The sequence below is a fragment of the Psammomys obesus genome, unplaced genomic scaffold, assembly GCF_907164565.1.
Source record: "Psammomys obesus unplaced genomic scaffold, mPsaObe1.curated_primary_1811, whole genome shotgun sequence".
NCBI classification, from domain to species: Eukaryota; Metazoa; Chordata; class Mammalia; order Rodentia; family Muridae; genus Psammomys; species Psammomys obesus.
Window position 1 is genome coordinate 14250231 of NW_026585580.1, and position 13808 is coordinate 14264038.

General features: G+C 43.5%; 1 protein-coding gene across 2 annotated transcripts in view; it reads right to left on the bottom strand.

Annotated features, from left to right (window-relative positions):
* The window catches only part of Tmem131 (transmembrane protein 131), a 136195-nt gene that overhangs the window by 76375 nt on the left and 46012 nt on the right, over positions 1–13808 (bottom strand). For both annotated transcript variants that reach the window (XM_055606926.1, XM_055606916.1), the window contains exons 3-4: positions 9729–9769; positions 200–268 (exon numbers count right to left, since the gene is read on the bottom strand). In XM_055606926.1, the coding sequence (XP_055462901.1) occupies positions 200–268; positions 9729–9769 (110 nt within the window). The remainder of the gene's footprint in view (positions 1–199; positions 269–9728; positions 9770–13808) is intronic.

The following is a 13808-nucleotide window of genomic DNA, read 5'->3' on the forward strand; positions in this document are numbered from 1 at the left end:
AAGAGCAGAGAGTGCTCTTAACCACTGAGCCATCCCTCCAGCCCTCAGATTCTTAACAGACACTTGTTTTCTAGTTTCAAAGGGCTTCAACATCATTTGCTTTGTTAAGACGTAAAAGTGTAGCTTTCTCACACAGCTGACACAGGCAAAGGGCAGGAAAAATGCAAGGAAAAAAGTCCTACCATTCCAAATTACTTACTGTTCATGGAAATCCAGCATTGGTGGTTCAAATCGTATGGGCCTGCAGTTACCCCGGTACAGGGAAATGCTGGAAAGAAAAAGAAGTGTAAGGAGCAATTCTCAACTCTGTACATCATAGGTGTGTGGCGCTGTAAGAGAGCAGGACTCTGGGATGGGCGGTAGCTCAGCTGGCAAAGCTTCTGCCTTGCGTGAGCACACAAGCTGGCCAGGAAACCCACGTTGAGAAGTCTGAGCATGGCAGCAATCTGAGGAGCAACACCAGCAGGTCCCTGAGACTCGCTAGATGGTTAGTCCAGAACATCTGACGACTTTCAGACCAGAGAGAACTGGCCTGAAAAGCAAGGTGATGTACCTGGCAACAGCAGCTCTGGTTGACCTTTGGCCTCTCAGTGCACAAGTGTAACCTGCACACACAAACGTGCACATACGCTGACACATTAGTGGAACCCAATGTTCTACAACTCTGGGTACCTGTAATTTCAGCACTTAGAATGTAGAGGCAGGAGTACTATGACTTCAAATCCAGCCTTGGTTATCTAGCAAAATCCTATCTAAAACAAACAAACCAAGGAAGAAAGAAAAGGAAAAAAAAAAATGGGAATACTTTTTTTTTTTTTACAGAAAGGTATATGAAAACAGAAATGTTTCAGTAAACTGCATAATGAAATTTTCTTTATTTTTAAAATTTATTCCTTTATTTAGTTTCTGTATGAGTACTCTATCTGCACGTACACCTGCATGCCAGAAGAGGGCATCAGATCCCAATATAGATAGTGTGAGCCACCATGTGGGTGGTGGGAATTAAACTCAGGACCTCTCCAGGAGCAGACAGTGCTCTTAACCGATGAGCTATCTCTCCAGCCCTGAAATTTTCTTGATTGACATAATTAGTAACAATATAGTTTAACATGTTTTCTTAGATCTTTGATACAATATGATAAATAAGTTGTAGCAAAGTTGCATAAATTTGAGATAAAAAATCACATTCCAGCTTAGTGGCAAAGAACTAAAAACAAAATGAATTTGGGTCTAGGACTTTCAAAGCATTGGAACACTCAAGACTTTGGAACACAATGGTGTTCTGGCCTAAATATCTGAGTACCATTTTTAAGAGGATTTTGTGGGACTCAGATATCCAGAGGTAGCATGTAATGTGGGGAGCAGACAGTACTGACATACCTACAGTCATATGTTTAGACACCATGAAGTTAGAAATGCAGTCAATTACTAGAGTAACTTTCAAATTGGATTTAGATGTGTTTGTCTGAAGAAATGAGACACAATCTACCAGAGACTACTGTATTCATATCACTTGCTCAAATCACACAGATGTAAGTTTCCAAATTAGGACATACATACTGAAAATGGGCTACTGAGCTGAAATGAATCAACTCCAAAAATGTTCTAAGTTCTGCCAATTTGGAGTATCTTTTTGTGCTGTTTGATTTTCCCTCTTTCTATATATGCATGTTGAACATGAATGACAGAAATGGAACAGAAAGAAGACAGCAAATCTCAAGATCATGACACAGCATGACACAACACTACACACACTAAGATGCGAAGGCACAGCTCTTTGTAGGCAAAAGCAGACACAGCTGCATCATTTTCTGTCCTTTGTGGACATGACAAAGGGACAGCATTCTCTGGCTCCTCTAAAATAAGAGATATTAAGCTCACATGTTTAAATTTTTTTTTAATTTATTTTGTTACTTTGTGTGTGTGTTTTCCCTTCACGTATGTCTGTGCACCACATGTGTGCCTGGTGCCCAAGGAGGTGGTGAACCTCCGTGTGGGTGCTGAGAACTGAACCCGGATCCTTTGTAAGAAAAACAAATGCTCTTAACCACTGAGCCAACTCTCCAGCTCCGGCTCATGTGTTTGAAGTGTTAAACTCAACCTATTCTCAAACCTTATCAAGTTAAGAAAAGGAAAATGTAATGCCTGGCATAATCACCTGAGGTATTAATTCACCTACATATTTGTGTACAATGTTACAGGTACAAAGGAGCTTAAGATACAGTTCTCCTCCGTACAGAACCCAGAATCTATTTTGTAAGTTGCAAATGAAAAATTGTAAAGTGGTAGAGGCCAAACTCCATTCAACACAAACCCAGCAGAGCAGGTGAAAACAGACGGTAGAGAAGTAGGGCAGAAGGTAGGAATGGGTCTGCCACGATGGAGAACAAAGACAGAGAAAAGACCAGAGTGAAGGGAGCAGAGGGAAAAGGTCAGAGGTCAAACTAGGAGTGTGGCTATTATTCTAAGTATAAGAAATACCCTCTAGAGCTTCAGTGGACTGAATGTAGCACATTCACACAGGCTCATGCATGTGAACACTTGGTCCCCAGCCAGCAACACAGTTGTGGAACTTTCAGGAAGTAGAGCTGTCCTGGAGGAAGTGGGCCGATGGGGGTGGGCCCTGAGGTTTTGTAGCCTGGTCACACTTCCTGTTCCACTCTGTGTTTGCTGATCCAGTATGACCAGCCACCTATGGCTTCTCCCCATGACAGGACTGTACCCCCTCAACTGGAAACTTTGTTTCTTGTCAGATATTTTGTGACAACAACGAGAAAAGTTAACTACTACAATAGTGTTTTAAACAAAGAAGTCCTAAGATTTGGCATTGTTTTGCACGGTAATTCTGGGCTGCAGCGTGAAGAATACGTTGTAAAAACTCAAGACAGAAGCAGGGTAGCGCTAAGGCAGCCCAGACAGAGAGGAGAGCAGCTGCTCCCCGCCTATTTGGAGCTCAGACAACAGTTCCACTGACTCTGGATGGTCACTGCGGATGATATAGACACTGACGGTCTGTGAGGGACTAGTGAAAGAAAGAAGAGCTGTGTGGGAAGACGTTCAGGAGTATCACTTTGGAGCATTTAAATACAGTGTCTTGGCTAGATGGAGCTAAGCAATAGTAGCTAGGTAGACAAGGCGACTGCTTACACAAAGAAACTTCCTGCCAAGTTTTGGTCCTCCCAGTAGACAGTAGCCTTGGCTGAATTAACCCTGGTAGCTGGCCACTGTCTCTGTATGTGCTGCCCAAACACTGGACAGTTACTGTAGACACCATTTGCAAGTAGCACTTCCCCTCCCTTTCCTGACACATCCTTAGAAGTAGGCTTCATGGCCCGCGCCAAAGTTTCCGTAAGCTCAGCAGAAGGCAGCACCCCGCAACTGCTAATGGGACTGACAGACAGACACAAAGTGAGAAAGAGGAAACACTGAAAAGACGAGTCCTTTATAAATGTGTATTTTCACGACACAGCAGAGGCACCTCTACGGAATAATTTTAAATGGCTCAATACAAGCAGGCACAAATATTGCCTTGTTTAAAAACAAAACAAAACAATGTAGTAACACAGTTGTCATGTATGCGCAGATGATGAAATGATTCTATCATGTTGACTTACGTATGGCAAGACACCATTTAATACTGTATTAACAGCGTTCAAATGTTTGAAAGTGATGCTAAAAAATAAATTGAGGAAATAGATAATACGAAAAATGATATATATTCCTTTGTCGATTTCAATGCAAGCCTATCTGGGGTGTTGTCATAGCTTTCATGTTTTCTTTAGCAATTATTTCCTCTGAATTATCAATACACCTGTCTTCTAAAATTTTATGAAAAATTATTAGCAGGGCTGGGGAGCTTTCTTAGTAAAATGCCCTGTAAGCAGAAGGACGTCAGTTTGATCCCCAGAACCAACAAGAAAAAAGTCAGGCATGGTGAAGCAAATTGATAATCCCAACACAAGGGAGATGGACAGAAGTCGGGTCTGGGGGGCTTGCTGGTCTGTCAGCCTAGACTAACCGGCCAATTGCAAGGCAGTGAATGATTCTGCCTCACAAAGAAAAGGTGGAAGATGCCTGAAGAGCAATGTCTGAGGCTAGCTTCTGGCCAACACACATACGCTCACGTGCACACACAGACAGAGACAAACACAAAGACAGGCGGACACACACAGAGAGACACAGACAGACAAACACACACACCCACCCCTCCAGATTTGGAGACAGAAACTGAAGACTTTTCTGATTTCAAGCTAGCAAACAATGAAATCCTGGGGAAATGAACTCTATTGTTTGGTTAACTGTTGGGTTAAAGTTGAGCACATCACTTCCAAATAAAATCTGTATGACCTCCTTGGTGCTGAAGAAGTGTTAAGTTAGGAAGTCTACAGTTGTCTGCTTAGAATTAACTACTAACTAAAAGAAGGCACTCTGACCCACTCTGGGGCAGGGTTTGAGAGAGGGTCTTAGTCTGTATTAAGGCTGGTCCTGAATTCTTGTGCTCTTCATGGCTCAGCCTCCCAACTGCTGAATTTACAGCTGGTGGGGAGAGATACCACACCTGGACACAGTATTTCTTTAAAAAAAAAAAAAAAAGTGGTCCACGTTAACCCAAACACCTAGAATTCCTAGAAATGCCAATTACAAGGTCCCACCTTCGGAATCTGACTCATTCCGTGTAGTACAGAGAGCAGGAACGTGAACTTGTAACCACAGTCTCTCACATCTGTCAACTACCTTTCTATATGCGGACTCACAAAGCACCATTACAGACACAGACAGAGGATGGGCAAGTAAAAATTGACAACCATCAACAATTTCAACAATTAAGTAGTTTCCAATCTGATTTTTTTTAGAGACAGAGGAGCAGCCCCTTAGATAAGCGGGCAGGACTCAGCCTGTGTAATACACGGTATGCATCAACACACTGCAGTTTGATGGGAATTCCACAAACTAACGATAGCAAACACCTTTTCCTTACTCATTAGGCCACTTGTCTTTGTTGCAGGGTGTGTTCTGCGCTGTCTCCTCTCTTAGATGAGGTGCTGTCTGAGCTCAGGCTGCTGTGTGTGACTGACACTCTGGGATATGGGTGCAGGCGACACGCTCCCCTTGACCTTTTTGATAGTTGTATCTTCAACAGCAAAAATTTTTAATTTTAATGAAGTCTAATTTATCATTTTTCTTTTATAGTACATGTTCTTGATATCTTAAGAAAAATTTGCCCAGATTGCAAATAACTCTAAGGACTGTTATAATTTTAAAAACAATGCCACAATAGATATTACATGAAAGAGTTTATTCAAGGGAAGGGAAGCAGAAGAGAGTTAGGGCCAGAGTGAGCCATGAGGGCAGAGACAGAGACAGAAAGAGACAGAGGGACAAATTGGGGGTGGGAGGATGCTCTGACAGAGAAAGGGAAGAGAGCAAGAGAGAGCAAGAGAGGAGGAGAAAGAAAGAGACAGACAAAGCAGCAGGCTGATCCTTTTATATCTTGTGCGTAACTGAGCCACACACCTGGTGGGTGACACACGATGACATCATAGGTTACCAGGCAACCCAGAAGCAGGCTGCCTATACGCTAACACTGACACTTTATCCCAAATATTTTACACTTTCAGCGTTTATGTACAGGTACACTACTGTCTATTAGAAATGAGTTGATGACTGGCCCGGGCTAAATAAGTGAACACTGCTTCTTTTTGTTCCTTTGTTTTTCAAAGTCATTTAGAAAGATAAGAAAAACAAATCATTTATTCCATGTAAGAGTCAGGAAAATTAAATATAAGGAAAGACATTAGTGAGACAACTGACTGTGGTATGCTCAGCCCTAAATGGAACATTCATATCACACCCCTCCTCTCAAGGTTCAGGGCTCTTCAGAGAGGAAAATCTTAAGAGCCAAAGGTGGTAGAGAACAAAGGAAAGAACAGGGCAAATGCAGATATGAACTCAGAGCAATTATGACAGCATGCATACAACCCAAACAAGCTCCAGCCCAATAAAATCCCAGCGCAGAGGTGGAGAGGGTGGGCACAAAATCCCACCAGTCGGTGTGCTATTGACATCTGGTAGTTGCTAGGGGAAGGAAAGTCACTTTTCTTTATGATGTGACCTATTAGGTGTATCATGCACCAGGGCAGGAGCCACTCCTAAGGCCAGCTGAGCAGCACAAACTGGATTCCACTGGAGAGGGAGAGGAAAGAAACAATAATCTCAAAGTTGGGTGGGAAGGAATGGGAGGGGGAGAGGAGGTGAATGTGTTCACAATACACTGAAATCCCTGAAGACTAGAACACTGTTACAGAGGTGAAGTAGTAAGCACAGGTTTAAACAAAGCAGTTCTTTGTACAGAACACGTGCATGCTTCTTTCTTTTAATGAAATCTGACCCCTGATGCTCAAACACTTCATACTACTATTGTGGGTGTAAACATGGTTTTGTTTGGGTCCCAGGTGTGGATGTGGGACTGATTCAGATGGTCACAGCAGCAGATTATTTGTCTCATGCAGGCTCCGAAAGGAGCTCTTTGCCAGCTGTAGAGAGTTTAACTCTGAGGATTCTGGAAAGAGAAAGTAAATGCCAGGGCCCAGAGAGTATAGAGCTTGGAGAAAGAGCAAGGCTGCTGCTTCCCCCTTGCTGCCCCTGCTTGCTGTTGTGAAACAAAAAGATGGGAGATTTCCTGAAATGAGGATTGGCCTGGCTCCAAGGAACCTGATGACCCTGACAGCAGGAAGCAGCTAAGAAAGAACTGCGCCCCCTCTCCCACTAACCATTCCTTTCTCTCTCCTACCTGGTGTTGGAAGGGATTGGGGGGCAGTAGGGAGAAAAGAGAAAAGAACTGTAAATAGAAGAGTTTTTAAAAAGTATGCCAACATACTGTGTCACTCACTGGGTCTAGACAGTCTATCATGCTGCTGCTTGCTTTCTAGTTTGTTCGTTTTAACTGCTCTTTGGTCCCTTTGTTCTCCTCTCCTACCTTTTAAAATATAACAACTGAACAATCTTTTAGTTAACATTTTATCTGTGACTAGTGTATTAGCTGTATGTCTTTGTTCTCTTTTAAAGTGATCTTAATAGTTCCAGGGTTCATCTTATCACTGTCTATCAATAATGTAGCACTTCACAGACGGCAGATCAGAGCTCAACTCTTCCATCCTCTGCTCCTGTCTTTCAACTTTGTTATACAAGGGATGCATGCCATGCAGTACATCTCATAAAGTTTATTTTTTTTAATAAATCATCTACCTATTAAAATTTTAATTAGGAAACATTTCTATATGTATCAACACATTTTGACTTCTCTGACATTCTTCATTCTATTGTTAAATCTGGAATGGCTTAATTATCTTCAGCCTTTAACACTTCCTAAAGTGCCAGTTTGCTAGACAAGTGTTTCTGTTTTAGCCACAATAGTCTTGAAATGTCTTCATCTTTAAAGTATATTTTTGAAGAGTGTAGCATTCTACAATGGCAATTTTTCCATGTGACACTTCAAAAGATGTTATCTTATGTGCGTTTTGGGGCATGTATGTAGAGCGTGTGTGTGTGTGTGCAGAAGTTGAGTGTCTTTATCACTTTCCACATTACACATTGAGGCAAAGTCTCTTACTGGAACGTGAAGCTTACCAATAAGACTAATCTGGCTAGCCTCAGAGATCCTGCCTGCCTCCCCTTCAGAAGCACCATGTCACAGAGGGGCCACCAAGCTCGCCCAAACTCCAGTCTGCAGCTTTGGATGGCATCCTGTCCTGACTTCGACCTCAAAGAATCCTGTTTTAAGACTGCTGGAGTACTGACAGCTTATTTTACTGCAACAGAGAATGACTGTCAGTGGTTAGAACAATGCCTGCTGCACCTTAGAATCCAGATAAATATTTGCTGAATGACTGAATGAACGAATCATCAAAGCCCCACAACTTTCAGTCATCTGCTTAAACCTGCAAGCTGCTAGCACCTGAAAAAATGTTCACATTTCATCTCAGAACAGCCTTTAATTGCACTGCTTACACTAGATGTAATGCCACATGGTGAATTAATTATCCAATTTGTAAAGAAAAATTTTGCCCAGAGTTTCATGTAAGGATAAACTGGTGAACTGGTAACTCAGGTGCTCTGATTCCTAATCTCCCACCAAAGGCTCAGTCTCTAACAGACCATGCAAAACAGATGCCCTCACGCCAGGCAACGCTCAGTCAGTAGACAGAGTCTGAAGTCAGAAGTTAACCGTCACCTTGGCTAAAAGACTAGGACAGACACCATTCAGGGCATTTGTGTCTAGGGTTCCATATCCCAGAACAACAACGCCAACACTGATTTCCATACTCTTTTCCAGTGCCCTGGAGTTCTCCACAAATGAACCACGTCAGATTTGTATCTCTGCTGTTCTCCAAGACCCTGAGGAGGGTACATGTACAACTCTAGCATACAGAGGACTCTAAGACACTGCTGACCAATCTCTCCTTTCTTTCTGACACTTCCTTACCAGTTACTATCAATCACGGCAACTTTCTTTCCCAGTGCTTCAAAGGGATCCTCACCTCCTTCACATTTTGTTGGTTTGTTTGTTTTGTTGTTTTTTTGAGACAGGGTTTCTCTGTGTAGCCTTGGCTGTGCTAGAACTTGCTTTATAGACTAGGCTAGAGATGCGCCTGCCTCTTCCTTTCGAGTGCTGGGAAAAGCAGGGCCACAGAGAAAATAGAGCAAATGCTGAAAGATTCCCTATTCAATGAGACAAATCAAAGAGAATACAATGCTAGACTGTCAGGTCAGAAGAGCGTGCCATGTAGGTGTTGGGAGCTGAACCCAGTTCCTCTGCAACAGCAGACATGCTCTTAACCACTGAGCCATCTCTCCAGTTCTAAGCCCAGATTGTGATAATGGATGAATATCGCCTCCATAACCATAAACCCGCGTATTCCATGGCTAATTTTCAACCTGCTGGAATTGAGGTGTGCTTTTCTACTGTGTTGGTTCTAGATGTGTTAGTTCTAGAACTCAAGAGAAGCCACTACAGACTTACAAACCTGATACTCTGATAGGACAAGGGCACCTCTGTTCTGAGTAAAGACCTTTCTATATGGCCGGGGCAGAGCTGCAGCTTAGATCTTCCATGTCCCTGAAAGGCCCATGTTTGGGCTTGGTCCCAGAGAGACTGTGCAGGCTGGACTTGACAAGAGGTCTCTCGGTCACTGGGAGTGTGCCTTTGAAGGAGCTCGTGCGACCCTTTCTCTATCTTTGATGCTGGGGATAAGGAGCAGTTTTGGCGTGCTATGCTGGGCGTTCAATTTCCAAAACTGTGAGTCAAACAAACCTTTTCTCTTTTCCAGTCAACTACCCCAGGTCTTGTTACAGTCACAAAAACAATTCTAGAGCAGTGTGTTATATCTGTACCACATGAGAACTCACATTTAAACTTGGTTTTCCACACACAATATTTAGAAACACACAGCATAAAGCCAAGTGTGGTGGTGCACACCCTTAATCCTAGCACTTGGGAGGCAGAGCAGGCAGATCTCTGTAAGTCTCAGGCCAACCTGGTCTACGTTCCCAGCCAGCCAGAGTCCAAAGCAAGCAAAACAAACAACAAAATGAGAAACATGACAAAATGTTTTTATAATATTGCCTGCTTATCAGAAAACAGTCCCAGAAAGTGAGCAAGAGTCCTGCAGGCACTAACTGCAGAGGAGAGGAAACATGTTTGCGTGCCGACAGACATAAGCCCTACTTACCTCTTCTGCTGATATGAGCTGAGGCCAAGTGTTGTCTCGGTCTATAAAAGGAAGAAAATAAGAATGAAAATGTTAAAACCAAAGTTTTATATTATAGATAGAAGAAATATCAAAATATTTCATTGTATCTTTTACTTTCATCCTATTCCTACAGTTGATTTTCAGGTTAAACCTGGTCCCATAATCATATAAATAACAGGCCACACTATGTAATTAAAATGAGAATAATTTGATCCAATCTTAGGTATATACGGAACATCACAAACTAATGTTACTGATTTCCTTATGTTTGGCAAACAATGCAAATCCTGTAGGGAAGTCTCCTTTACAACATGTGAGGTCATGAGCCCCAGGGCGCGTACTCCTCCAGTGCGGTGCTGGTGGTGTCTTTGGCTGCTGCCCTTATGGAGCTGAAGATACAGGGGGAAACCACGTAAGTGATATATAAATATTTATACATTGAGAAATGATTACAGAAATATTGGGAAGCTGCTGTGAAAGGGACTGAAGAAGTGACATACATGAGGAAAGTACGTCTGAGGAGCTGATGGTTACAACTAAACTCTGAAAGAACAGCGACACGGAAGCCACATGGGTACTATAAGAGGAAAGAACACGGTACATCCAAAACACAGACTGCAAGTTTATTTGGCTGCAGAAAATAAGGTTGCAAGGCAAGGCGGGAGCGCAGCCACGGCCTCCTCCAGCAGCTGACAGGAGCAGAGGCAGAGGCACACATCCAAACACTGCACTTGGGGAACCACTCAGAAGAGGGGGAGGAGGATTGTGGGAGCCGGAAGGATGAGGACACCAGGAGAACAAGGCCCACAGAATCAACTAAGCAGAGCTCACAGGGCTTCACAGCGACTGAGGGACAAACACAGACCCTGCCCTAAGTCTTCTGTCCACATGCTGTGGTTGATTAGACTGGGTTTTTGTGAGACCCTAATGTGGTTTGTACCTAGTCTTATTGCAACTTGTTAGGTTGTGTTCGGCTGATATGACTGGGAGGCTTGCTCTTTTCTGAAGGAAAACTGAGGAACAATGGCTCTGGGAAAGAGGGGAGGTGGTGGTTGGGATGCACTGTCTAAAAGAATGAATGAATGAATCAATGAATGAACGAATAAACGCACGAATTTAAGGAAAGAAGCCACAGCAACATTTAGATGGCACCCTCCACATGGGTAAGGGATCTGAGCTTGGAAGGAAGAAGTTGGGTCAGGGTAGGCACTGTCCAACTGTGTGAACACTGCTGAGCTGCAGGCTTCAAATGGCAGTTCTATGTCTGAGTCACATGGTTTCTACACAAAATCCTCTAGTAACAAAGGCAAGACAGTAGTAGTGGCTAAAAATAGATTAATGAGACTTGGCAGGTCCAGAAATGGACATGTGTACAATCACCTAATTTTCAACAAAGCCATCAATGACAGTCAATAGAGAACCAAATGTCTTCTTAGCGCCAGAAGACCCAGATGATGTGGTGAGGAAACATGAACGTTTAACCCTATTCTATACAATGGATACAAATTAATCTCAGAAAAAAAAAATTTAAGAAAATACAGCAACTGTGCGGAAGTTCTAGAAACAAAAGCATTATCTACACGATGACTTGTTACGCATGTAACAACAGCTTTGCGGTAACTCAATACTACAACAGCCCAAGGTTTTGCTGCCAGGTAAACGACTGTTCCTCAGAAACAAAAACAAAGTTCTCGATATGTACGAGAGCATAGGGAAACCTCACAATTAGCATGGCGAATGCCGGAACTCAGGACGGAAGCTGAATAGACGTTGCCTAGAGATGGAGAATGAAAGTTCGGGGGGGAGGTGTGTGTGCTCACTATTGGACTGCAGTTATGACTGGCCAGATGGAAAAGCGCATGTCAACCTTTCTTTTTCTGTGTTCTTTTTGGCTTGTTCGAAGTAGGGTTTTCTCTGTGTAGTCCTGGCTGTCCTGGACTCACTTTATAGACCACTTTGGCCTCAAACTCACAGAGCAACGCCTGCCTCTGCGGCCCTGACGGCACCATCATGCCCAGCAGCAACCTTTTCAATCTGTGTAATTTAAACATGTACACTGTGTGCTGTTCATGGATCAATAAAGGGTGACCAAAAAATGTGAGCATAAGGAGCTGTGCTCCCATGCAAACAGAAACAAAATGCAAGTAACCTACTACCCTGTACACTTTTTGAGGAATAAAACATCATAAGGATAATGCAGCAAAAGATCACAGAGACAAAAAAGCAAAATTACTCATGATGATAAATTACAAAGCAGGAAACCATCGGTGGTGGTTTAAACAGGTGTGGCCCCCACAGACTCATGTATTCGAATGCTTGGCCCATAGGAGTGACACTATTAGGAGGTGTGGCTTTGCTGGAGGAAGTGTGTCTCTGTAGGGATGGGCTTTGAGGTCTCATATACTCAAGCTCTATCCAGTGTGGCTTACAGCCCCTCCAGCTGCCTAAGAATCCAGATGTAGAACTCTCAGCTCCTCCAGCACCCTGTCTGCCTGCTCACTGTCATGGATGTAATGAACTAAACCCCTGAAACTATAAGCCAGCCCCAATTAAATAAACATTTAATTTTGTAAGAGCTGCCATGGTCACGGTGTCTTTTCACAGCAATAGAAACCCCAAGACATCCTCTTATGAAAAATTAGTTGATATTCAATAAGAAATAAGATTAGAAGAATAAATAAATACTTCTAATTGAAGTATAAGCTAGACACAATGGAATATCATTTAGCTATACTAATTAACGCCTCAAAGCAGGCAGACACTATGCCCCAAGTACGGAAAGGAAATTATAGTAAATGCTATTTTGATTATGAGGTAATTTGAGAAATAAAAGCTAAACTTGCCTTTAACGTGTATCTTAAAATTGAACCTAAAGACGGGGCAGCACAACAGAAAGCATAAAAATTAGGTGGAAGAAACTGAACACGCCTTTAGTAGACTGAACGACGTCAGAAGCTAATGTGTAACTACAAACAAGGCACATCAGAATGAACAGAGACAGGGCGTGTGACAAAGCAACGTAAGAAAGCAAATGACAGCTGTGAGCAGAGTCGCTGCACCACAGAAGGTTTCAGACCATGAGTTTCTTAAACACAGCAGTGAAAGAAAGGGGGTGGGGACCGAAATGTAAACAAAGCACAAAAATAGCTACCTCACTCCAGAAGAGCAGAGGCTGGAGAAACAGCTCAGAGGTAAAGAGCACTTGTTCCTGCTGAGGACCTAGACTCGGTTCCCAGAACCCACAGGGTGGCTCACAACCATCCGAAAGTCCAGTTTCAGGGGATCTGATGCCCACCTTTGACCTTCGTGGGCACCAGGCACGCAAGTGGTGCACATACACACTTGAGGGAGAATGTATGTAGAAAAGAGTAAATGGTCCGTGGCCATCTGAAAAAGAGGGTTACTGCACTGAAGAATAAAGGTCTGCAGGTGGTAATCAGACTTTACCAGCTGAGGGAAAGGACCTTTGACCTATCACACCCCAAGACAGGGCAGAGCAGTAGTGTCTTGGGCCTAGAAAATACCTCTATCATGTACAGTTACCTGTCTAGCACCAATGACCACCACTAGCGTAATTTCTGAGTCGATGCGAATTAGCCTCCTCCCCTGCCTATCCAGAACAGGCCATCAGGGACTCCTTCCCACCTGCAGTTCACACTGCACGCACGCCACACTCACCCTGGGCTGCCAATTCCAGACCAATGTGAACATGACCTCTCAGACAGCTCCCCACCCCTCAATAGGACCCAGGGGAGAAAAGCAGAGGGTTCCACTTAAACACTGGCCTCTGCGTAAGCACATGTCATATACTCTCAGGCACCGTCGGTTCTCATCATAAACGCCATACACAACAGCCAATTACTTCCACAGCTAGGACACAGGGACCCATGCGGGCTGAGTCTAGGGGCTTTCAGGGATGGACCCAGGGCCCTGCACATGCTGGGCAGACCTCAAGAAGCATGTTTAATTGCCGCAAGCATGTGCTAGTACCATCATGTGGACAGAGAGCAGAGGTCTACTATCCACTCGAGGATGTACAAGGCAGTCTTCCCTTGACTC